Source organism: Aegilops tauschii, chromosome 3 (assembly GCF_002575655.3).
Source record: "Aegilops tauschii subsp. strangulata cultivar AL8/78 chromosome 3, Aet v6.0, whole genome shotgun sequence".
In the NCBI taxonomy this organism is placed as follows: domain Eukaryota; kingdom Viridiplantae; phylum Streptophyta; class Magnoliopsida; order Poales; family Poaceae; genus Aegilops; species Aegilops tauschii.
The window spans coordinates 618,562,718-618,588,524 of NC_053037.3; the positions used below are offsets into that span (position 1 = coordinate 618,562,718).

The window sequence follows — 25,807 nt, forward strand, 5'->3', positions numbered from 1 at the left end:
GTCACGGTAACCATTTCATCTTAGGAGCCGATGATGAGTGGGGCTTAGGGCCCCACTCAAAATTTTGAATTCCCCTATGAAAGAAAAAGTTTTAAATTCAACAAACTTGTACAAAGAAATGCCCCTAGTCAATTGATTTGTCCCCTCTCATAATTATCTCTAGTTCCGCCCCTGGAGCAAGCCCCAACCTTATTTGTAAAGGTTTTGGCTGCCATCTTCAAGTGCAACACTTAGTGGACCGTTTCAATCCACCTTGGCGGAGGCACGAGGAGAATATACTAAGCCTTTGTGTCTATTTTGGGGATCCTAGTGACTTCACACTGTTTCAATGGAGACTAGTTTCCCTCGGGAAGTGAACTTTGGGATAAATCTCGGTATCCATTGTGTGGTTATCTCTCATCCCCTTTACTTACTTGCTGCTAGTATTACTTACTTGCATATATCGTATGCTAAGTTGTATCTTGCTCATCACATAGGTTGCTCACTTAGTTGCATAAATCAAGAGAACGTATTTTTGAGTTATCCCTAAATTGTTAAAGGAGCATTGGATGATAATGCCTGAAAGGTTCGATGCATATAGAAAATGAGAAGAAAACTCGATGCAACACCTTTAGTCTAGCTAATGCAAACAGATTGAGGTGTTGGATGTCGACATATGTGCCAGGATTCCTCTCCTACATTTTGCGAAGAATATGGACAACAATTCCATAAAGTCCAAAAACGTCCCAAACCTCTCCTCCATAGTCCTCGGCTTAGCTCTCCAAGCCTTCCCATACGAAATGTTGTACTTCCATCTGCTCTTAATTGTTGTCTGGACGTGCTTCGCTGCCATGTATTTCTTCTCCACTATCTCACTGAAAAGAGAAGCACAATGAGAGTTGACTTAAACATTGGATTGTCCTGCAGACATTTGGCCTGACACAGGTGTGGGGCACGACCCAATTCACTTCATACTTCGGAAGGTGGTCGTGCACCCTTGCACGACAACCAACAGAAGTACAACTCAGAGTCAAATATTTTGGAATTGACACATTAGTTTGGAAGACCCGTTGCATGGACATTGCCCACTGTGTCACGACTTCCCTTATCTTCTATTGCAAGCTATACAGAGCCAATATTATTCATGTGATATTCCCAAGACGATTCATACCCATCGTTCACGGGCATGATGGTCGACATGTCATGATTCCATGAAGCAGGAATAGGCACCTCCTCGTCACTCTCTTCATCATCTTATTCATCTTCTTCATTCAAATCATCAGAATCAAGATCTTCCGCCAATCCATCCTTGTCTTCCCCTGCCGTCAAATCCTGCATTTTCCCGCTCTCTCATCCCCGACAGGCTCGCCACTATTGGCATCTCCTGCCGACTAACTACACTACCCTGCTTCATAAGCACCTACATTATGTGACATATAATCAGACTGATCAACAATTTGTGACACAGATGCATCCATCTCACCAGTCGTCTGACTGCCCTGTCCAGGCCCAACTTGTATCAAATCAGTCTGGTTCAGCACGACAACCATCAGGGCGACATGGATAGTCCTTTGGCATTTGCATGATGCTAGCCAATTCGACCACTGATGTGTCCGAACTAGTGGTAACAACTCCTAGAAAATGTGTGTACGGGATTTGGTTCACAACGACTAAACCTTAAGGCCTCGTTTGGTGGAAGGGGGTTGGAAGGGTTTGCAACGGATTAACCCCGCGGGCCTGGTAATCCTCGGAAGTCCCCATAAAGTAGTTTGACGCACAAGGTTTTGACTAGTCCAAACCATCCGATCCCCAACAACCCCCTTCCGTTCCACATGGAACTGAACCCTCGAGGGCCTACTTGTGGAACTGGAAGATGTAGAGATTGGGTGAGACGCTGAGATCGGGCGAGCAACACAGGAAATTAGGAATAAGAAGGGATTAGTGGGGATTGGGTGAAGGGGAGGGGATCATCGAATTCCCTGTAATCCTCGACCTCCTTGGGGCAGGAAAACCTTCCTTGCCAAATGAAGCCTAACGGTCCACAAATTAGGAACAAGCCCGATAGTATACCCCCTTTCCCTAACCTTCGGGCTTACGGGCTTGTCCCTAACGGTCCACAAATTACTAAATTACAAACTACCATAGCAATAAAAATATGACGGCCACCTAAAGTATACCCCTTTCCCTAATATTGACTACATACATACTAAAATGAGCGAACATACATACTAAAATATGTTTAGATGCATACGAATAAAGAGGAAGCTAAAATATGACTACCACCTAAATAATAATAATAATAATAATAATAATAATCATAATAATAATAATAACGTACCACCCAAAACATGAGTACCACCTAAATAATATACATACCGTACCACTTAATAATAATCTACGTACCAACAAATGGCAAAGCCACTATCTAAGCATACATCTACATTAATCCAAACAAATACCATGCACCTAGCCCCCAAAAAATCATGAACACTAAACCAAAAATAGCAAGTGATTAGGGTCATTCTTGATGCGTGCGAAGCCCGTCCCTTGCCTCAAAATAGCACCACCACCGCCGCTGCATCGCGCACCCGAGAGCCCAACCCAACACACCACACCAGTCCACCATTGTTGCCCAACCTTGCTCCACCTCCACACCCAAACACGCCTCCACGAGCAACAGATCGGGGACGCCCTTTGCCTCGTCTCTACCCTCCCTAGAGCCTGTGGGGTAAGAGGATTTTTTTTGGGCAAGAAATTATTGGTGCAATTGACTGTTTCGAATCGGACAAAAACGAACAGAGAGAGTAGCGACAGTGACAGTGAGACAGGCACAGAGAGTAGCAATATTTCTGAAATAATCTCAAATCGCGTATTAGTATTTTTTAAAATTCCCAAATTAACCCGGCTGCTACCAATTGTTGAAGAAAGGCCCATCTATAGCCCGCAGGCTGATTATTCACAGCCGGAGCTGTCTCCACTGTCCGATCCAATCGGACGGCTCCCATCGAGCACGCGTCGAAGAGAACCCATTCCCCTCTTTCATCCTACCTTTTCCCGACTAGAGCGACGGCGCCGGCAACCCTTCCACGGCGGCACGGCGGCACCGTTCGCCGCGTCCAGACTCCGTGCGCTGCTCCGTCGAACGGCGCCCTCCGTCCCGTGCGCGTGGCCTCGAGGTGCGCGGCGGGGGAAGGCATCCTGTGCCGCGGAGACATAGATCGCGCCTGCCTCATCATACAGATCGTTCCGGCGGCGGAGCGGCCGTGAGCAGGTGACGGCCGCGGTACGCTCCGTCGTCCTTGCGTTCAGCACTTAGCGTGGCATGAGGGAGGCGACACCGGCGCGGCGGCGTGCCGGCCAGCGCGAATCGTAAGGTCCGTGGGTTCTGATTTGGGGAAAACCTAGGGTTTGGGTTTCATGATTTGGGAAAAGCCAATTGGCATTATATCTTGCCTTACCTCAAGTCATTTAGTGCCTAAACATGATCTTTAGGTGCTAACAGGGAAACATCAGGTCTTATTTTATCAACGATTAGCACCAAACCATGACCATTAGAACTAACTCAAAATAATCAGGTACATTAACTTGATCATAATTAATTGGATACAATTGACACTTAATCATGAAAATTTTAGGCTGTAAAACGCATGAACATAAATAGAAAGAATGGGTAGTGGGGGGTTGCACATGGCTGCATATATACAGTGGTCACCCTACGCTGTGAAACAGAAGGCAAAGCACCAAACCAAACCATGGGCTCCAAGTGCTTCTTCTTCTTTCTCCTCTTCCTTTTGGTTTCCACCTTCACTCATGGTGTTGAAGTTCTTCCGGATGTGCAGATCGATGCCTCAAAGGCTGCTGCTAAGAGGATACCAGAGACGTTGTTTGGACTGTTCTTTGAAGTATGTAAAAACTCTTCTCACTTCTTTTTGAAACTTGTTCTTCTTTTTTTTCCTCTTGATTTTCTTGATCCACTTCCCAATCACATTGTTAAATTTGTCTGCTAGTATTTTTCTGATTTACTTTTTCAAGAACACTCCCAAGTATCTAATTAGGGCCTGTTTTGAACCTCTCCAAACTTCTCAAAATCTGAAAATCTAGCTTCTCAAGCCAGCTTCACACTTCAGCTCGCGAACAGAAAGCGTTCGGTGCTGTCCTGGCTTCTCCCAGTGCTAGGCCTGCTGGGCGCCCCTCTTGGGCTGGCTGGAGAAGGCCTGGTTCGGCTCTTGGTTCTAAAGAGGCCTAAACAGAGCACAAAAATGGGCTGGTCTGCACCACTTTGTGTTAGTTTGGGCTGAAAACAGTGCCCAAAGTTTTTTTTACATGAGCTATTGCTGCGAATTTTTCAGTACAGAGAGATATACAGAGACCTTTTCAATATTTCTTACAAGGTATAATTTTGAAGACAATTTAGTTTTATCATGTGTCATACATCTAAATGTATATAAGTTTGCAAATCAAAATGGTCACACATCTAAAGACATGAACATGATTAGGTAGCTAGTTCGTGCCTAAACAAATCAATGTTAGGACCACTTTCCGCCGGTGTTGAAGCATCGGATGCATTTGCATCTACAGTAGCAGTACACTTTGAACAAAAATGCACATTCAGCAGCCATTCAGGAGCACACTTCACACATTTGCACATATGGCTGAATATTTGCACACATTTAGCACTAGAGTTCTGAACTTTTTGGCAATTTGCATCAACAGTACTTCAAACATTTGCACACAATGCAGCATATTTGCAGATTCATCAGCATATATGCGCATTCAGCACACAATGCAGCATATTTGCACATTCAGCAGCCATTCAGCAGCACTACAAACATTTGCACACATTGCAGCATATTTGCACACATATAAGCACTAGAGTTCTGAATTTTTGTGGCAATTTGCATCAACAGTAGGAACATCCCTGCACCTTGCTCGGGACCATAGGGAAGAAGACCTCAACTTGCTGCGGTTTGGGGGAGGGGGGTCGTCGTTGGGATGTTGCTCCTGGCTTGGGAGAGGTCTCCAGTGTCTATGGCGTCGGGGTGAGCTGCTCCTTCCCGGGGGGTCGCTGCTCCTGTCTTACGGCGGGAGGGAAACTGCCTGGGAAGGCCGGATCTGTAGGCGAAGGGAGGATCCGACCGGCGACGGAGGAGGCCGGGCTTGGCGGTGGTGAGGGTTTCGGGAGGAGAACATGAGAGAGAGAGGGGGAGATATGTGCGAGTTGTTCCTGCTGCGTATCTGTTCGAGCGAGGAAGAGCGCCCGAACCGCTAGTCGATTTCTTCTTTATTGCAACATATTTTTTTATACAACACACATTACATGTTTTCTATATTGACATATGTTGACTTTGTTATATTGTCTTATGCGTATATAGGAGATCAATCACGCTGGAGCTGGTGGAATATGGGCAGAATTAGTTAGTAACAGAGGTATCGCACTTAGTCTTCCTTGTACATCTGTTGAAGAAATGATTTGTGAAGTTATTTGACGTTGTGAATTTGACGAAATGGTTTTTCATGGTTCAGGTTTTGAAGCTGGAGGCGCCCTTACTCCATCGAGGATCGAGCCATGGTCAATCCTTGGGAACACATCAACAATACGCGTAACAACAGATAGATCTTCTTGTTTCAAGAGAAATGTTTTTGCTCTAAAGATGGAGGTTCTTTGTGAAGACTGTCCGCCCGGTGGTGTTGGCATTTCTAATCCTGGATTCTGGGACATGGTATGAATTTGTCTTAATAGATAAATTAGTCTTCACCAAGAAATACGAGGCATAATTTTTTTTTTCTGAATCTACAAATTGACACTTCAAGAGACTCTTTTTTTGCACAGCTTAAACTAACAATATTTATTTCTGAGCTAATAATATTTTTTGCATTTCAATTTTCAGAATATAGATGTTATGGCGCTGCTAGAAGGAGGGCGCGAGAGGGCCGGCCGGGGGCCTTTTGCCCACGGCCGGGCAAGATGGAAGGGATTTCCTTCTTAATTCTTGCTTGATTAGATTGATACATCTCCTCTCTTTATATAGAGAGGTTTACTTGACTCCCAAGCAAGGCTTTACTTGACCCCTAAGCAAGCGACCCTTATCTCTAATTAACCCTAAGACTAACGGGCTATACCGCCAGCCCAGGCCCATTACATACTCTAACAATAGAACAAGGAGAAAGCTATAATCTAGCCATGTATCTGAGATCACCAGAACATTTGAACTTCACAGCTTCACTAACATGCTCAAATGGATCGCAAATTGTAGCGTCAGCCTCTATACAGTATACATCTTTTCCCTAGCCCTTCTACAGCATATTTCATTTGTTTTTTTTTTTGTCAACTAACCACAAAAATGATCGCATCATTTCAGGCTTACTGGTTTATCAAACTGGACAAAGATAGAGCTGCAACTGTTAGCTCAAGGAACATGCAGAAGCTCACGGCTTGAACTAACAACTTTGAACAGGGGAATAATATGGCTGGATCAAGTTTCCCTTATGCCTTCAGACACACACAAGGTGGTTTGCTATTTTAACTTTTTCGTTACCTAATACCTAAAAACTGCACTGTTTCGTTAATGAGTAAGTGTACATTCAATGGAAACCTTATCAAAGTAATGCTATTTTGAATAAGAGAAGGAGGCTTTTGTGTGTTAATATTCCTGAAGCGTAGCTGAAATTGAAAATCAATTGTCACAAAGATATTAGTTCAGTTATTATCATTGATACTGTCAAAGTACAATAACCTATAGTTAATTTTTGAGAAAATTTAAATAATTTTTTGTTCTTTAATAACCATGTTTACTATGAGTATACAGGAGTTGTTGATGAACATTTTGTTACACATCTGCAGGGCCATGGCTTTCGCAAGGAACTCATATCCATGCTTTTAGATCTTAGACCACGCTTCCTACGATTTCCAGGTATTTTCTTTGTTTCCAAAACAACCAGCTATGCAAATCTACAATGTTTGTGTCCATTGTTTGGACGCAATGACTTCTCACTGTCCTACCATATGTATACCTTTTTCTTAAGTCTAGAAAGAATGATTTAAACAAAAAGCATTCTAACATTTTCAGTTGTACACAATCTGAGCTAGGCATTTGTATGATTTATTTGTCAGGAGGTTGCTTTGTTGAAGGCGAATGGTTGATAAATGCATTTAGGTGGAAGGAAATTATTGGTCCATGGGAGCAAAGACCTGGGCATTTTGGAGATGTTTGGCATTACTGGACCGATGATGGCCTTGGATATTATGAATTTCTTCAGGTATGCCTTTACAATATTGGGTTTTGCTCTTCTGGTGTTGTGTCGTGCCACCATATCTTACCATTTGTTTCTTTCGAAATAGCTTGCTGAAGACTTGGATGCTACCCCAATCTGGGTGGTGAACATTGGTATAACATTATTTGCATCTTTATTTTTCATATTTTTTTTTGTCATCACTAGTATACCCATTAACTCTAAGATCGCGAAATTTAGGAATCAGCCATCACGATAAAATTAACATCTCTGACATCGCACCCCTGGTAGAGGTAAGTTTTCAGTGTCCTAGATCTTTGTATGGATCAACCATTCATGCCATAAGTGATAAATATTCCTCTTTAAATGCATTGCAAGCTAAGTTTTCAGTGTCCATCATACCACACTGAAGTTTCAGGCCAATGCATTTCTGATGATTTTGAGTTCACTATTTTAAAGGTAACTAGTTGTCTTGCTACAGGATATATTGGATTCTCTAGAGTTTGCTAAGGGGAGTGCGGAATCAAAATGGGGCAGCGTTAGAGCCTCCATGGGGCATCCTGAGCCTTTCCTAGTTAAATATGTGGCCTTAGGGAATGAGGACTGCGTTTTCAGTTTTTACAGAGGTAGATTATTGGCACTTTTTCATTATAACTTACATTTCTACTTCAGGACTTGTAAATACTGAACAGCTATGACTTATATCCTGCTTTTCACATGAAATTTATAATTCTCTTGAACAGAACATTATCTCGAATTTTACACTGCCATCAAAGAGGCTTATCCTGATATTCAAATTATATCAAACTGTGTTGGCTCACGTGTGCGACTTGATCATCCTGCTGACTTGTATGATTTTCATGTAAAACCACTCACTCTATCACCAGTTCTTTGGCTTGTGTTTTCTTGATTGAATTATACTAAATGTTACATTTCTTTGTAGATCTATAAAAACAGCACTTGGGTTTTTCTTAACAAGACCATGTTTGACAATGTGCCTCGTACTGGGCCTAAGGTATGCCTTGATTTTTCCTGTCCACTATGATGTTAATTTACCTTCCTTCTCATCATGCGTGGATGCTGCATAAACAGGGAGTAGCTTAGCACCTAGCCACTGTCTTCACAATGACTTTGTTTCTTGAGGGTGACTTTGCAATATTTCATTGCAGGTGTTTGTTAGTGAGTATGCTGTTGTAGAAGAAAAGCCTGGCGATGGTGGTAACGGAAACCTTGTCGCTTCACTGGCAGAGGCTGCTTTCCTCACCGGCTTAGAGAAAAATAGGTGACTTCCCCCTATCCTTCCTCCTTATCTGGATTATTTCTTGGGTCCTGGGAAATAACAATCAGACATTTGTCTGTTTTTGGAGATGCACAAGTTTGTCTGTATAAAGGGACATTGCCTTTGGTAATTGTGACCTGATTGTAGTTTTTCCAACACATGGCCAAAGAAAAAGAAAAACATGTTGAGAAATTAACAACAAAAATACACTGAGTAACCTTGTGATCATTTTACGTTGAGCAACAAGAACTGCTAAAGTTAATCATATGGTGAGATAGCTCTCTGTCGCCTTATTTGCAGTGATATCGTTCAGATGGCGAGCTATGCGCCACTCTTCGTCAATGACAACGATCGCACGTTAGTATTTGTGGCTTCTTGTTATTTCTATCATACTTGTCGATGAGAATTGCAGTGATAACAAGTAAATTTGATTGCAGCTGGATGCCAGATGCGATAGTCTTTAACTCCTGGCAACAGTATGGCACTCCTAGCTACTGGATGCAGACATTTTTCCGTGAATCAAGTGGTGCTCTGATCCATCCCATCACAATCAACTCCAGCTATTCCCAACAATTGGCAGCTTCTGCAGTCACCTGGCAAGACAGTAAGATTAGCTTCCTGAGAGTGAAGGTAAAATCAACGCTGGCATTTTCCTCGTAGCCTGCATGCGTATGCTTGATATGACTAGATGACGAGTGTAGACTTGCATTCATATCTGGGATGTCCATATATGGCAAAACAAATATTTCAAAACCATTTGCATAAAATCCTACAGATCGATTTGATTTCCTAGGTACTTTAGGATTAGCAAGTTTTGATATCGACCTTGGAAAGTTGTTCCACAGATAGTGAACTTTGGGCCAGTTGCTGTGAATCTCACAATATCTGCGTCTGGACTTGAAGCTAGTGTCAACAGCGCAAGATCCACGGTCACTGTTCTCACGTCCAGCAATCCGCTTGATGGGAACTCATTCAGTCGACCAAAGAAGGTAAGATGGCGGCTGAACTATTTGCAAGCTCACGCGAGCTTTTCAATTACAATTTCTGAATCCCTCTGGGAGCTCGCGTGACAATTGCTGTATCTTGCAAACGGGTGCAGGTGGCGCCGGTCATGAGCGAGCTGCCCAATGCTGCGGAGGAGATGCAGGCGCTGCTGGTTCCTTACTCCTTAACCTCATTCGATCTAGCTCTAGATGTCTAGATCACTAGCGTCTAGCGGTACCCTGATTGTCGCTATTTTCTTGGAACTAAGTTGGCAACCATCATAAGTAGTTGCTAGGCTTGAACTTTCAGAGTGTTGTGTGTGGGCCAACTGGATGATTAGGACTCTCGTTCCAGACAGTACATTGTGTCAAGTGTGGAGAAATGTTGTCAATCACCTATGGCTATGGGATGACAAGAAAAAATATATTGCAAAGGTGTAGTAACGTTTGCACAATGCATGTTGCGTATGCGATGTGCCAGTATCGCAGACGGTTGCTGTTCACTCCGTCAGTGATATTGGCGTACTGTTTTTAAACTCATCCATGATCTGCGGCTGCTGATTTTTCTAGCTGAAAAGCTAGGCTTACGGAGTGATTCTTACGGAAAAGTGTCCGTGTGTCCCTAAATGGTACTCTCTCCGTCCGAAAATACTTGTCAGAGGAATGGATGTATCTACATGTGTTTTAGTTTTAGATACATTCATTTTTTATGTATTTCTGCGACCAGTATTTCCGGACGGAGGGAGTATTAGGTAAGAAATTTGCCCGCTTTTACACAGACGTTGCGCTCCATCCGTCGACGATCCTTATTTACTTTCCCACCATCCCTCACGATATTTCCTTACCTATTTTCTCCACCAGTTGTTACATTTCCTTTTCCTCACACAATTACGAATTAATCGCCAGAAAATTGTAGGACAGCCATTATATTTATCAAGTAAGACACTTGCCAAATAAATATTTATATTTATCAAATAAATTACACAATCACATTAATATTTACATTTCTTTTTCCTCTACACAATTAACAATTAATCGCCAGGAAATTATAGTATAACCATTATATTTATCAAATAAGACACTTGCCAAATAAATATTTATATTTATCAAATAAATTACACGATCACATTGATATGCACAGGCAAAAAACCGGCTAGCTATTAAAATATTTATTTATGCACCATTACAACGCACAAGAAATTATATAGTCAATCCCATCCGTCACCGGAAATTGCTTTTGGAGGCCGAGCTTCATGGAGGCCTCCAAATGCAAAATTCAAAATTCTTGAAAATTCATATTTTTACATTTCAAAAATTATGAAAAAAATACAGAGATAGATGAAGGTATAGTGCACAAGTGTGTAAATTTTCAGGACAAAGTACATTGAAACATGGGTTATGCAAAAAAACAAATCTGGGGCTTTTGAACACATGATACCATTCATCCTTCCCAAGCATGAATTTGTCTTTTTTGTACAGGTCACATTTCAACTGATTTCATCCTGAAATTTTACACACATGCGCACCACATCATTGTTTACTTACAAAAAAAATTCAGACTTTTTAAACCAAATTTTTTGAATTCTGAATTAAAAAAAACGGCCACCATGGAGGCCGAGAGCCAAAACGTCATTCTCTATAAATCCGTACTACTTTGGCTGTCTAGTTAATGGCTCCTCAATTTTTGTGTTGTGAGTATAGTGTTGTAGAAAAGCTTTTTTTTGCAAGAAACTTCTAATTTATTCATCTTCAATCGTGAGAATACAAAAAACAACAAAGGTAATAAAAATTACAACCATGGCCATGAACCACCTAGCGACAACTACAAGCATTGGAGCGAGCCGAAGACGCGCCGCCGTCATCGCCCCATCCCTCAGCGTTGCTAGGCAAACCTTTTTGTAGTAGACAGTCAAGAAGTAATCGTGCTAAGGCTGCATAGGACCAACACACCAGAGTAGCCACCATCGCCGATGAAGAAAATCGTAGATCAAAAGGATCAAACCTATAAACACCCAAACGAAGACTAGAAAAGTTGCTAGAATGGAATAAGAGACATATCAAACTAGGATTCAACAAATTGGACGGCAAGAGGGAATTAATTAACTGAAAAACTAATTACTTAATAATGTATTTCTTTAAAATGAATTAGTAGGTAATAATTAGGCACATGTATGAAATCTATTACTGTTATGCTCCACCAAGGGAAGGAATTAATAAAAATTGACGAATTAATCCTAACGGATTCACGTTATCAAATCAAATATACCTAATTAGTTGGGCGTGATTAATGAGTAACAGTATGAGTTAGAGGTAAATACACCGCAAATTATAGAACTTTCACGCGGCGGTCAGTTTGGTGCACAAACTTGTAAAGTACGTGCTTATGGTCATCTAACTTATCCTTCCATTCATATACTATGCTTTCTACCGTATCATGTGCATCCTTGGCTTGCCAACATGGCAGGGGTCCATTGTCAGTGGCTGAGGCGGTGGGTAATCCACATGCATTGATTTTTCTTCAGGAAGCACCTTTGTATTTTATTTATTTACGCAGAAGGTCCCCAAATAAAATGAAAAGTGCTGGAGCGCTGCAGGATTCTAACACACGACCTGCTATGATTCGCCTCACTTATATAGCCACTTGACCTCCTTACTGTTGACATTTATGTAGCACAATTAGCTTTATATAAGACAGACCGTAGGAGTTAAAGTAGAAACCAAAACGAGAAAAGGGGAAGGCACCGGTTTGAACCTATGACCACATAAGCTCGTCGCGTGCGCGAGCGCCAACCATCCAGCCACAATGACATTTAAATACATAAACACAATTTATCTTATGTATTCTTCTTTCTTTCTTTTTTCATTTAAGAAAATTACTTATATTCTACATATTTTTTTTGGACAAATCAACTAGCTTTTGTTTGAATTCGAGTAATTTTAAATTTAAGAATCTAGATAAAGGGAAATATAGTGCAGAATGAGTGTACGCATTTTTTTGGACAAATCAACTAAGTTTTTGTATGAATTCGGGTGTTATAATTAAAAATGCAGATAAAACAAAATATAGTGCAGAATGAATGTACGTAAATTCTTTTGGACAAATCAATTTTTTTGTTTGAATTCGAATAATTTGAAATTTGAAAAATCTAGATAATAGAAATTATAGGTCAGGATGAATGTACATAAATTTTTCGGACAAATCAACTAATTTTTTATTGAATTTGAATAATCTAGATAAAATAAATATAGTTCGTAATGAATATAAATAAATTTCTTTTGGACAAATCATCATAATTTTTTTATGAGTTCGAAAATCTAGCTAAAAGAAATTATATTTCAAAAAGAATGTACATAACATTTAAAAATATGAATAAAAGGAAATTAGTGCACAATGAATGTACGTATTTTTTTGGGACAAAATTTGTTTTAATTCAAATAATTTTAAATTAGATAATCTAGATAAAAGAAAATATGGGTCAAAATGAATGCACGTAATTTTTCGGACAATTCAACTAATTTTGTGTTTGAATTTGAATAATCTATATAATTTTGTTGACAAGCTACAGTAGGGAAAATCCCTATTGTGATCTTTTTCATTAAATCAATATGGTTAGAGTCTAGTTACAGAGGTGGCATGGTGAATGCCTGTTACAAGATGTTAGAAAATAAAAGCGCTATGCATTTATTACACACTGTCTAGCCATGAGAGCATGCCTTCCTTGATGCTGGGTTTAGCCCTGATCATTGTATAAAAGGGCAGCTGAATAGTAGGTGCATTCTATCTTACATATTGTGGTCATTGCATAAAACACATTTTGTACTCTCCAGGTTGAAATTTTTTCTGGTAATTAGCTCACAAGTATTTATTCTATCTCTGAGTAACAGCTAGCAAACGAATTTGTGTCTAGGAAGAGAACAAGATTTCTAGATCCATTGCATGGGCAGTGGCGCCTGCTGATTACCCATTAAGGCATTGTAGATTTTCTTAGATGAATACTTCGAGCTTACCCACATGAAAGACCATGTCTCATTGTCTTGGTTATGTCTGATTGCCTCTAGTTGATCGGCTAATAAGTTGAATTGTTCATAGGCAATCATAGATAGTGAAGCTGGAATAGATTATAATAATTTGTCACAGATTTAGCTTGCTGAATAGAGATATTCTCATTCTCAGCAAATGAGTGCAGTTCGGCCCATTTGTGTTTCAAAATGCTTCCATTCCAGACATCATCCCATAATGAAACATTATCACCTTTACTGAATTTGCAGGTGGCCATACCTCTGTAAACGTCAATAAGACTTGGGCAGTCCCTCCACCAGAAAGATCCTTTGTTGTGCTGGCATGTGGTATAGTATTATTTGAGTAATATGCTTGTCATATTAGTTTGAGATAATCTATATAAAAAAATATAGTTCATAATGAATGTACGTAAATTTTGCAATTTTTTCCGGAATAAATAAATAAATTTTGTTTGAATTCAAATAATTTTAAATTCAAAAATCTAAAAGGAAATACAGTGTAGCATGAATGTATGTAATTTTGTTTCGAACAAATCATCGGAAATTTTGTTGAATCCGAATAATTTTAAATTTGAAAATCTAGAGAAATCAAAATATATTCAGAATGTGTACTTTTATCTTAGAGGGTTTTTTTAGTCTAAATAAAAGAATATACACACGAACATAAGTAGGGCTATCTAGTCTAAATGTGTACATGTTATCCTCGTGATTAATGAATAGAGTAACAGTATAAAGTAAGGTTATCTGGTGTTCGTGTGTATATAAGTTGGATCCTTCTGATCCGCCCTACTTTTTATTGGTGGTGGTTTCTGTTTTGGTGCGCTGGTCCTATGGAGGTTTAGCACGACGACCTACCGACTGTCTACTACAATATAGTTTGGCCGACTCAGATGAGGAAGGGGCAAAGACGGCGGCACGACTTCGGCCGCTCCGCTGCTAGTAATCATCGATAGGTGGTTTACGGATCTAGATGTATTTTTAACTTCTGGTATTCTTTATACTACCTTAACAGTTGATGAATAGATGAAAAGTTATCTCCTAAAAAAAGTAAGCCCGGCTCTAACGCTCAGTCGATTGACATCACGTGTGTTGCTCTGGAATAGCTCCGGATCGACATGTAGCAGGGTAGGATACAGTCACGACCCCCCCCCCCCCCCTAAAAAGATGTCACGACTTCTTTATTTTCTTAAAAGAAAGTCACGCGAGAAAACTCATCTTCAATCATAATAGTATAATGAACATAAAAACAATAAAAATTACAGTCAGATCCGTAGGATCACCTAGCGACGACTACAAGCACTAAAGCAAGCCGAAAAAAACTTGTTGTAGTAGACAGCCAGGAAGTCATTGTGCTAAGACCTCATAGGACCAGCGCACCAGAACAACAACCGCGCCACCGTTGAAGAGACGCGTTGATCGGAAGGATCAAACCTGGAGACACATGAACATTAACAAACGAAGACCGGATCCGAGTAGATCCACCAAACATAACCACCGGCTGAATCCTACGAGATACATCAAAGACACACCTCCACACACTCTCTGACGATGCTAAACGCACCACCAGAACGAGGCCTAAGAAGGGAGAACCTTATTTCATTTTCAGGGAGCCGCCACCGTCTCGCCTTCCTGAGCAGGACACAAACCCTAACAAAATCAAAAGAAACATCTAAAAATGGAGCCCTCCCGCCGGCAAGTGCCAGGATCCACCGCGTCCCAGGACCTAGGGTGGCAGGGTAGGATACACTCACGACTTTTTCATGTGTTCACGTGTATGCTCAAGAGATTCTCAATAACAAAAAAAATGTACACTCAATTCATGTGTGATCTTAGTTTTCTACATTTATTTTCATAGTTATAACATGAAAAAAGAATCTCAGTTGCAACCCGACTTGCAACTGAGAAAACTAAGTAGTAACCCCACTTACAACTAAAAAGTTCAGTTGTAACTTCACTTGCAACAGTGAGAAACTCAGTTGCAATTCTATCCGCAGCTGAAAGATCTCAGTTGCAATTGATGAATTTCAGCTGCAATCCTATCCGCAACTGAAAGAACTTTTTTTTTCTGTGGGAGGCAACCGAAATAACTTAGTTGCAAGTTGTGACTTTAAGAATCTCAGTCACAAGCCCAATTATAACTGAAAAATCTCAGTTGCAACCCCATTAACAAGTGGAAAAATCTTAGACATAATTGTTAGTCGCGACACATGTGCAACATGAAAAATTAGAATAAAAAATGATAGGCAAAAAAAATATGAAAATACAAGGCCTACACAAGCAGAAGTGAAGCTTCGTGGAACAACAAAGAAAAAAAATTAATCTCCATGGTTGAGCAATAGAAATCTCATTTATTCACAAAAAAAACAAAGAAGAAGAAACCAACACATACCCTAGGCCCAGATCAGCATACTAGTAAAAAAAGAAAACAAAAGCACATGCGTTACAAATGAGCTGTGTTACAAATAGATTAATGAAGTGTGTGGTTAGCCTAAAAAAACATAAAATGACAAACAACAAAATTAAACATGAATCTTGGCAACCCGAATCCGACGATTATGATGTTGACTTGAATTTAGGACCCTCTTGACGTGTGGCATGAGCACATGGCAACTCCGAATGTTTTTTATGGCAAGTTTAGTGACGCGAGTAGGGCTACTTTAGTTGTCAAGCATAGAAGTTTCCCGTGCTTCAGTTTATTTTTGGCAAAAACTTGTCGCGTGTCATCGAAAAACATGAGGGTCGGAGTGTCTCACACCTGATGTGTGCCACTTATCATCTGGATAAATTTACTTATTCTCAGCTAGCTAGAAAATTCGATAAATTAATGTATTTTTTGGGTGTGACTAATTCTCGGTCGAATGAGAAGTAAGTTATAGCCATCTCAGCTCCAAAAAAAGCCTAGGGCTCCCCTGCCTCCCAATGGCAACGCCGTCGGTCCGTCTCGTCTCCGATGGCCTTAGGGCCGTGGGTTCGCAGTGGATCCCGGCTCTTGCCGACATGAGGACTCCGTCTATAGAAGTTTTTTTGGATTTTTGTCTCGGTTTGTGTGCTGCTCAGGAAGACGAGGCGGTGGATCCCTGAAAATGGAATAAGGTTTTTCCCGCCTAGCACCCGCCCCGATGACGCGTCTAGCATCACCGGTGGGCGTGTGGAGGTGTGTCTCCGACGGATCTGTTTTTGTGGATTTGCTTGATCTGTTCGTCGTTGATTCATCTACGTCGCGTGTCTTCGGGTTGGAACATTTCAATCTACACTACTCTTCATCGGCAGCGGTTGCTGCTCTGGTGCGTTGGTCCTATGGGACCTTAACACGACGACTACCGATTGTATACTACAACAAGCTTTTTTTCTGGCTTCGGCAAGGGCGGGGTGATGGCGGCGGCGCGACTTCGGCTCGCTTTAATGCTTTACATGTCCGGATGTATTTTTTTTATGTTAGTTGTGCATTTGTGCCGTCATGATCGGAAGTTTTTCAAAAAAGTAAGTAAGTTCATTCTCATTAAAATTCCGTTGCAGACCATCAAGCCGTGCATGCGCGGCTCCAGTAACGGAAGGAATTGATTAGAGTAATAAAGATTGACGAATCAATCTTGACTGCCGGATTCACGTTATGAAATCAAATCCCTAATTGGTGGGTTGTGACTAACGAGTAGCTGTATAAATTAACATGTCATCCTACGTCTGTGCTGTGCCCCTACCCAAGAAATCTGCAGAATCCACCATAGAATAGAATAGAATAGAAGCTGCAATGGCCTCCTCCTTCAATGGCGGCAGTGTCCTCTTCGTGCTCTCCGCCCTCCTCCTCTTTGGCGCCACTCAGGTCACCCCCATGGACTATCTGCTCCCCATATGCAAGACCGTCGGCGGCGGCAGCACCTTCGTCGGCATCCAGTTCTGCATGGACACCTTCCACTCCGATCCCCGGACCGCACACGGTGCGACGTACCAAGAGCTCGCCGCCATCGCAGTCGACCTCCTGACGGCCAACGCCACCAGCACCAAAGCCAAGATCGGCGGCCTTCTCGGCGGCAAGACGGCGGACGCCGCCACCGCGCAGTGCCTCAGATCCTGCCAAACTCTTTACGGCGGCATATTGCAGCGGCAGCCTGGCAGCGCCGCCGCGGTCAAGGACGGCAAGTTCAGCGAGGCAATCTCGCCCCTGGAGAAATCGGCGGCCGCGGCCAAGGAGTGCGAGGATGGCTTCAGCAAGAGCCACGTGCCGTCGCCGGTGACGGTGGAGAACGGCAACGCTTTCCAGCTCGCCAAGCTCGCCGTCGCCTTACTCCAAGTCTAGAACGTACTCTCTCTCTTTTCTTTTTGTTGAGAAAATATATATATTCGAATAAGATGCGATGCTCTTTTTCAAATAATATATGTACTAATTTTGGCAGAAAGTAAGGTTCTATTGCTCACTAGTTTTCCACTGAAGATTGCAAAGGAGAGGGCCAAACGTTTTGGCACTAATCGGAGTTGAACTAATGAGATAATTTCTCTTAAGGCATATACAAGGCTTGAGTTTAGGGTTCAAGCATAAGGAAATTTCCGTTTGTTCTATTCTCGTTCTGAATGAGCACGAGACATTCTATTCTCATCCTCAAATGGCTCGCAGATACTAATTCACCAAATATAGCATAATTTCAAGCTTGACACTTGTTTTCTCATCTTCCAGCCAATCAAATTTAAGGGCGTTACAATTCTGTTTTTCAGCTTAGATATGGGTACCCCATAAAAAAAAAGTTTAGACATGGAAAAAAGTGAGAGCTCAGAAGCCAATATTTGCTTCCTGTCAGACTAGCATTTGGCCGTACGATTGAAAGAGGCCTGGCCTCCGGATTTTCAACCAGGCCCCGCGCGGCTCTCTGGGTGATCCCGCAATGCACATCTCATCTCTATCTGAAACAATCCCTTACTTTTCAGAAATAAATTTGCGAAATTATGAGTAGTTTCCTAGTATAGGAGTTATAAAAATAGCAAATTTATTACGTTTTATCCCCAGTCACATAAATAAAATCATGCAATCAGTATTTCCACCAATGGAAGCGATCTTTTTTGATAATAAAATATACTACTTGCTAGTGCAACTTAATGTGGCTTCCTACCGACAATATTTTGCTTCTGTTGGCCAGCTAGATTGCTTCCAAGAAAATATGAGATTATTACCTTCTACTCCATCCATCCCATAAGATAAGATAAGAGTGCTCAAGAGTGCTCTTATCTTATGGGGTGGAGGGAGTACTATTTTATTTCCATCTTAAAGGATGCAACAAATATTCTTATGTCGCAATAAAAAACTTCCAACGGAGAATATAATTTTCTTACAAATTTCCTTCAATGTATGAAATATTTGTTTCTACAAACATTTGTTACGTAAGAGCATATAATTTGCTTCCAAAGGAAATAGTATCTGCTTTGAATGAAACAAATATTTGTTATTTTGATCAATGATTCCTATAGTGGATATCATTTGCTTCCAAATGAAGTAGCTTTTGCTTTCATTAATATCATAATTTGCTTTTCTACTCGTCCATCATAAAGGAAATTAAATATCTTATGTCTCTTCGTGAAAGTTGTATTACTCATGTAAATCGTAGCAAGATTAAGGTTAGTGATAGCCTAGCTAATTTTGCTTGCATTGATGGTAGAGTTTTGAGTAATACAAGTTTTTCACCCGAATATTTTTTCATAATTTTTTGCTTGTTATATAAAGAGATATATACACTAGGCATACACAAAGTTGCACGGTAGGTGTGCAAACTCGTACAAGAACTTGAAACTGGGGTGAACCGGTCCACGAACTTGTGATACAGATGCAAAACTGGTCCAAATCATTCTCATATGGACACGTGGCAGTGGTATTGTCTTTTAAAACACCCCTGAACTATTTTATCGAGCCCACTTAACCTTTTTTAGGGAAGGCCATCATGGCTAGCTTTATTAAAATCAAAACAACTGATACATCGTCTACAAGTTTACTCACAATACAATCTGGAGCTCGTCCAACCAACTAAAAGTTGTTTATTGGAATAACTGAAATTTGCTAGCACATGAGCTGCTTTTTTTTTACAAAAGGAGGATTACCCCCGGCCTCTGCATCTGAGCGATGCATGCAGCCATTTTATTAATTATTCTGATAGACCTTACAAATCATTACATCAGTAAGCCTGAAGCCACCATCTTGGCGACACATGTCGCTACTCCTATCCCCTTAATGCAGGGGTGCCGAATGTTCAAACCTAATACCAAGCAGACATCACACCAAACTAACATCTAATGCCGGTTGCCTCATCCCAGCCATATATTGGGAATGAGTCACACACTGGTCCGACGCACTCAACGATGCTACCGCAGCCGTCATCCACATAGCCATATTCAGAGCAGGTACCGGCGCAAAGACCTTGCCAGGTCAGCTGTCGACGCCACCATGACGCCAGACAGCGCCACCGCCCTGCGCTCGTCCATCCAGCCGCATCTGTCGTCGATATCCAGCTGCACCATGCCGCCAATGCTTGTCATCATCGACGCGGTAGAAACAACACCGCATCTCCTGGCAACCTCCACACTGTCTCCGCTGCTGAAGCTACACGAAGTCCATCACCCACAGCATCTGTCCGCCGAACAACAGAACCTCCCAAGTCGGCGCCTCCATGGAGGGTATGACGAGAAGGACGCCGCCGCCGCCCAATCCAGACTGAAGTTTGGACTTTCGTCCGGGAGGGGTTTGGAGGTGGATAGGAGAGACCTCGACATCGCCTCCACGGAGGGTAACAACGTCGAAATACGTCGCCGATGGCGGACCGAACAAGCCGATCAAAGTTTCCTCCGGTCCCCATCCTATACCACCAAACCTCCGTCGGCTCCGGATCCGGCAACGGACCATGAACCGAAACCTGCAAAGATCTGAGAGCCATGGGGCTCAACCCACCATGAAGGAGGATCGAGAAGAATCCATCGTAGATCTCCACGCGCCGAATCCAGCGACCAGCATGGTCAGCGACGACCACCACCACCCCGCGGAGGCTGACGGCGGTCAAGCCCAAGACCCAGATTGGATCCGATCTGAACCCGGCAGCGCCCGCGACCACCAGTCTTGCCCACCACGCAGCCGTCACCACGCCGCGAGCAGGCCACCACCGCCGCCGCGCCGCACACGATGTCGCCAAGAAGCCCGACTGCCGCGCCACCCGACCCCACGCTAGTCCAGCGCCCCGCCCGATCTGGCTGCCCTGCGCCAGCCGCGACAGACAAGGGGGAGAGACGCCCCGCCGTCGCCCAGCCGGCCAAGCTTTGCCCGGCAGCGCTGCGGAACGGCGGCGAGGAGAGGTGGAGGTGAGAGGAGGGCCAAGAGGAACGTGGCTAGGGTTCCCCCTGGGTCGCCCGCGGGGGCGACACGAGGGGGACGAGGAGCCTTTAGGGTCCCCAACTCTGCACATGAGCTGCTTGATTACAAGAATGAGAACAATGCTTAAAAATGACCTTTCCAATCAGGGTACGTAAGTCCACAGATTCAACAAAAATTGATGCTGCCGCATCCCATCATCTAGTTTGTCCAGTGCAAAGATTTATGACTTGTAAGGAATATGACTCCGCCTCAAGACGATTAAACCCAAGAGATTCAGCAAGGGCAAGCCCATACCTCATGCCGATCACTTCTATACTGATCACGTCAACTGCATGCGGGATAAACTTACATTGGGCCACCAAAACATTTCCCCTGTCATCTTGTTGTATTACAGCAGCAGTCGCACCTAGCCTTTCACCAGGAAAGAATGCTGCATTCACATTCAGTTTTGTGAATCTAGGGTCCGGTCTACTCATTTATTTTCAGATATAACAAGCGTTGGGGATGAAGACTTTTGGAAATTGCTTGCAATCGTTAATACTGAATGTGTCCGTCTCCATGTTGTCCACTGGCAGCGCCTGGTCAACCATCTGTATCATGCCGAGACGTGACTAGAGGTCCCTCGCATGCCTGCATTGGAACAATAAATGCCGTATGTCCTCAACTCCCTGGGTGGCAAACTGGACAAGCTCCATTGGACCCGACATGCTTGTTAGTTAGGATATCTCGGAGAGGGATTATTCCATGCAAAACCCGCCAGTAAAAAAAATCTGAACTTTACATGGAATATGCAGTTTCCATAGCATGCTCCATACTGAAGAAGAGTTTGATCCACAAGGGATATCCATCATGTTTGCATGTACCCGAAAAGTATGTAACCATTGAACATGATAAGCATTCTTCAAAGAAAATATCCCTGTTCTGTTCGGCTGCCGCACAATGAAATCATCAAAATCTTGGAAAGTAAGTGAAATTTGTAAGATCCTTCGGACATCAACATGATTGAATATGTTAACAAGCAAAGCCTCATCGCAAGTCCCGCTCACCGGATCAATAAGTTTACACACCCTGGATAAGATTGTTGGCGTGATGACGTTCCTGTTTGGGCTAGATGGGATCCATGGGTCCTTCCAAATATTTACCTCCTCTCCTGTACCAATTCTCCAAATATATCCTCTCTTAAAACTATCCAAACATTTGAGTATACGTTGCCATGTAAACGAAAACCCATTTTTTGGAGTAGCATGCACTAAAGAGCTATTTGGATAGTATTTAGCCTTCCACACTCTCGAAACCGGTGAGTCTGGATTAAAAGAGTAGAGATCCCGGAGTCCCATACCCCCTTCTGACTTAGGATAACAAAGTTTCGACCAAGCTATGCAGTGGATCATTCTACACTGCCGCCCCACCAGAACTAAGCAATTATATCTATTATTTCCTTACAAATCCCTTGGGCAAGCTGAAAATAAACATAGCAAAAATAGGTATAGCTTGGGCGATAGCTTTCAATAATGTTTCCTTCTGTCCTACGGACAACTATTTTTTTCATCCATCCCAATAGCCTTACTTTAATTCTTTTTATAAGATGCCTGAAACAATCACTCTTGTCTGCAGCAACCAAAGTATGAAGCCCAAGAACTTATCTGACAGGGCTTCAGTATCACAAATTTCTCCTTTAGAGATAACACTTGTATTTGGGCTGAAAGGTTTAGCCAAACTCACCATTTGTCCTGAGTTTTGACAATAGGTTTCTAGTATATGTTGTAAGGAAGTTGCATTTAACACATCTGCTCTCATAAAAATTAGAGTATCATCAGCAAATAAAAGGTGTGAAACGAACGGTGCATTCGCACACTCTAATCTCATATATGCCACCAACTTCTTCTTCATACTGCAACATACTAGAAAGGCCTTCTACATAAAGAAGGAACAAATATCAGGAGAGCCCCCCGCCGAATCCCCCTTGTTGGGGTGAACACTTCAGTTTCCTGAGAATTATATCTCTCTTTATATCTACTGAGCTCACACAAGCCATTATCATTTCAATCCATTGACCATGAATGTCGTACATATGTGGTATGTGACAAGTAACCTGATAAACCATGTCTATTAACATAACAAGCAAGTGATTATAACCTGATAACTATCGAGAACAGTATTATTGAAACATTTGAATATGAAACCTAGTTTCAAAAATCTCATCACAGCGAAATCGATGGTGATATCAGATCGTTTGTAAGATACGCGATGTGAGAAATAGAAGAGTTAAAAACTTAAATGGTTTAGAGAATTTGCTGATGTCATGGTATTGCCATGTGTTGCGATGTCCAAGAATAAAATAAAAGAAGATGAAAATTAATAAATACAAAAACCACAAACCAAAACGATTGAAACAAGCAACCTTGGGAGTTATATGAAATAAAAGACTATTACTAATTTTCGAAGAAATACAGTACAAACACAAACACTCACATATATGACGCACTGTCGTGGACGTCTATATACATGACTAAACGTAAGATGAAGGCAAAAGGGAGGTAGTGCTTCTTCCTCCTGCCAATGAAGGCAAAAGGGAGGTAGTGCTTCTTCTCCACGAAGTCTGCGACGAGGTGTCATGGAGGCCACACTGTCCCAAGTGGTGCCGTCCACGGCGACGATGAGGTTGTGCCCGTGAGGAAGATGCAAGGGACCCAATCTCATTTTCCATCAGTTTGTTGGGGTCTTCTGTGTCAAAGTCAAGGACCAGTTTGCAATTTAGGTTTAATTTTGGGTCCTTTTTGTAAATCGCTGTGTACCACCGCTTCCCTATTAATGCTCTCGTTTGTCAAATAAAAAAAAAAAGAGGGCGACATTAACGTTCCCAGTTCCGCTCCTCATTTCGTCATGCCCTGTGTGCTATAGTAGTCGTCCAAGATGCACACGAACGAGTCTCTCGCGAAGGAGATGTTGGATGCCAAGAAGATTTGGCTAGGTAAAGTGTAGTTATATCATACACGATGTACACTGTCGGTGACGGAGAGAAGGAGGATAAGTTGTGACACACCTGTTGCACTTGCACCATGTCGAAATAGAGGATCTGGAGGGATCTTCAGCGATGCTAATTGGACCAGGAGTGTGTGAAATATTTGCAATGCACAGGCATGTTTACTAAGAAGAAGAATTAGCCCTAGCAATGCAAACCATGCACGAGTGTACATACATGGCAAGTTTAGATCTTGAAAAATTGAAAATCTCCTAAAGATAAGAATAGCAATTGGTTGTATTGGCGTACCCCTTGGCTCTCACATACGAAGGCACCCTAAGCGCTAGGGTTTCTTGTGCCTCCTGTCAGCGCTGCCGCCAGTCTATCTCGTCTTCTATGATTTTAGGGCCATGAAAGCATGGTGGATCCCGATCCTTGAAGGCGGGAGGGCTTCGTTTTCAGATGGTTTTTTGAGTTTTTTTTTTGAGTTTGTATCCTGCTCGGAGAGATGAGACATCGGTGGCTCTCTGAAGATGGAATAAGGTCCTCCCCGCCTAGCCCCCGTCCTGATGGTGTTTCTAGCATTGTCGGAGGGCGTCTGGAAGTTTGTCTCTGTCGGATCTCGCGGGATCCGGTCGGCATCTGTTTTCGATGGATCCATGTAGATCCGATCTTTGTACGTCTGTATTCATGTGTCTATAGGTTGGATCCTTCTGATCTATGCATCTCTTCATCAGCGGCAGTTGTTGTCCTGGTGCGCTGGTCCTATGAGGCCTTAGCACGATGACTTTCGACTGTCTACTACAACAAGGTTTGCCCGGCTCCAATGAGTGAGGAGCGGTGACGGTGGCGTGACTTCGGCTCGCTCCAGTACTTGTAGTCGTCGCTAAGTGGTCTAGATGTATTTTTTACTTCTGGTGTTCTTTTTACTACCTTAACAGTTGATAAATAGATTGAAAAAAATTCTAAAAGAAATAATAACAAATAACTAGTTGGAAATTTTTCTAAATGTGCTTTAGCAAAACTGATTTATAATTAATTCGTAGTCAGGAAACACCTAAAATATGTTCAACCTCCACTAGACGCCCCCTTTCCTGGATCGAACCGTATATAGTCTTTTCCCTAATAATACAGCACGGATTGACTCCATGGGTTTACCGTCACAATACGCTTCTTCTCGTAAATTTACGCTTTCAGTTTTTTTACCTATATTTTTTTAACCCAGTACAGACGCAAGCGTTCATATACACGCGCATACACTCACCCCTATGAACGCACACACGCACACCCTACCCCTATGAGCACCTCCGAAAGACTAAGCCGGCATATCATCTTGAAATTTACGAAGTCACCGTAGGCACCTCGTCGTCGACGGGAACGTCTCCTCCCACTGAATGCGCATCGCCGGAAATCCTGAAATAAATCCAGGAATAAATGCGAGCACCAGGATTTGAACCCTGGTGGGCTGGGGATACCACAGTCCCTCTAACCATCCAACCACAGGTTGGTTCGCTTACCTATATTATTTTTTACATCCGAGGTGGTACTATTCATGGGTCATAATACGCCTCCCGATACGCTATCTATCATCGTTCCACCTAGATTAGTTTCTCCCTGTCCCTCGAGATCGATCCGGTCTCTGCCCGTCCCCGGGAATTGAGTCCCTCACGAGCTGGTCTCTCGCCTACCTTCTTTTTTTTGCGAAAAAACTTTCAATCTATTCATCTTCAATCATGGCAGTACAACGAACACCAGAAATAAAAATTACATCCAGATCCGTAGACCACCTAGCAACAACTACAAGCATAGAAGTGAGCCGAAGGCATGCCGCCGTAGCCTCTTCCTCAAATACGTCGCCCGAGACAACAGACGGAGCCACCGGATGAGCAGCGTAAACCAAGGCCGATCCCATGGACAATACATCCAGGTGCGAGCCCTTGCCGAAGCCGACGGTAGCAACAGCCGAAGCCAACGCCAACAGGTCCACATCTTCGGGAGGATTCGCGTTCTTTGGA

At 42.5% G+C, this 25,807-nt stretch overlaps 3 protein-coding genes across 3 annotated transcripts; all 3 read left to right on the plus strand.

The window, feature by feature from the left end:
* Window positions 1–3,305: 3,305 nt before the first annotated feature.
* Window positions 3,306–6,112, plus strand: LOC120962120 (alpha-L-arabinofuranosidase 2-like; the record flags this gene model as incomplete). The annotated part of the gene is made up of 5 exons (XM_040386048.1): window positions 3,306–3,353; window positions 3,819–3,881; window positions 5,352–5,406; window positions 5,503–5,699; window positions 5,868–6,112. Coding segments are annotated over 5 exons (462 nt in total), but the record flags the coding sequence as incomplete, so codon positions are not given.
* Window positions 6,113–6,118: 6 nt separating this feature from the next.
* LOC109758115 (alpha-L-arabinofuranosidase 1) lies at window positions 6,119–9,911 on the plus strand. The gene is made up of 14 exons (XM_020316959.3): window positions 6,119–6,249; window positions 6,339–6,486; window positions 6,821–6,890; window positions 7,091–7,236; window positions 7,319–7,364; window positions 7,450–7,502; window positions 7,691–7,835; window positions 7,953–8,071; window positions 8,153–8,224; window positions 8,379–8,491; window positions 8,789–8,845; window positions 8,926–9,118; window positions 9,334–9,477; window positions 9,588–9,911. Exons 1-14 carry the CDS (start codon window positions 6,161–6,163, stop codon window positions 9,687–9,689), a joined length of 1,497 nt encoding a protein of 498 aa, XP_020172548.1. The 5' UTR covers window positions 6,119–6,160; the 3' UTR covers window positions 9,690–9,911.
* Window positions 9,912–16,669: 6,758 nt separating this feature from the next.
* On the plus strand, window positions 16,670–17,936 carry LOC109758092 (uncharacterized). Its single transcript, XM_020316938.3, has one exon. The coding sequence runs from the start codon at window positions 17,240–17,242 to the stop codon at window positions 17,783–17,785; it is 546 nt and encodes a 181-aa protein (XP_020172527.1). The 5' UTR covers window positions 16,670–17,239; the 3' UTR covers window positions 17,786–17,936.
* The last annotated feature ends 7,871 nt before the right edge of the window (window positions 17,937–25,807 follow it).

What these genes read in the sequence shown, in the direction of transcription:
- LOC109758115 (XM_020316959.3), top strand. Translation starts at nt 6,161, where the DNA reads ATGTATCTGAGATCACCAGAACATTTGAACTTCACAGCTTCACTAACA. An exon ending in TGCCTTCAGACACACACAAG is followed by an intron (nt 6,487 to 6,820) that starts GTGGTTTGCTAT and finishes ACACATCTGCAG; the next exon opens with GGCCATGGCTTTCGCAAGGA. An exon ending in CATTCAGTCGACCAAAGAAG is followed by an intron (nt 9,478 to 9,587) that starts GTAAGATGGCGG and finishes AAACGGGTGCAG; the next exon opens with GTGGCGCCGGTCATGAGCGA.
- LOC109758092 (XM_020316938.3), top strand. Translation starts at nt 17,240, where the DNA reads ATGGCCTCCTCCTTCAATGGCGGCAGTGTCCTCTTCGTGCTCTCCGCC.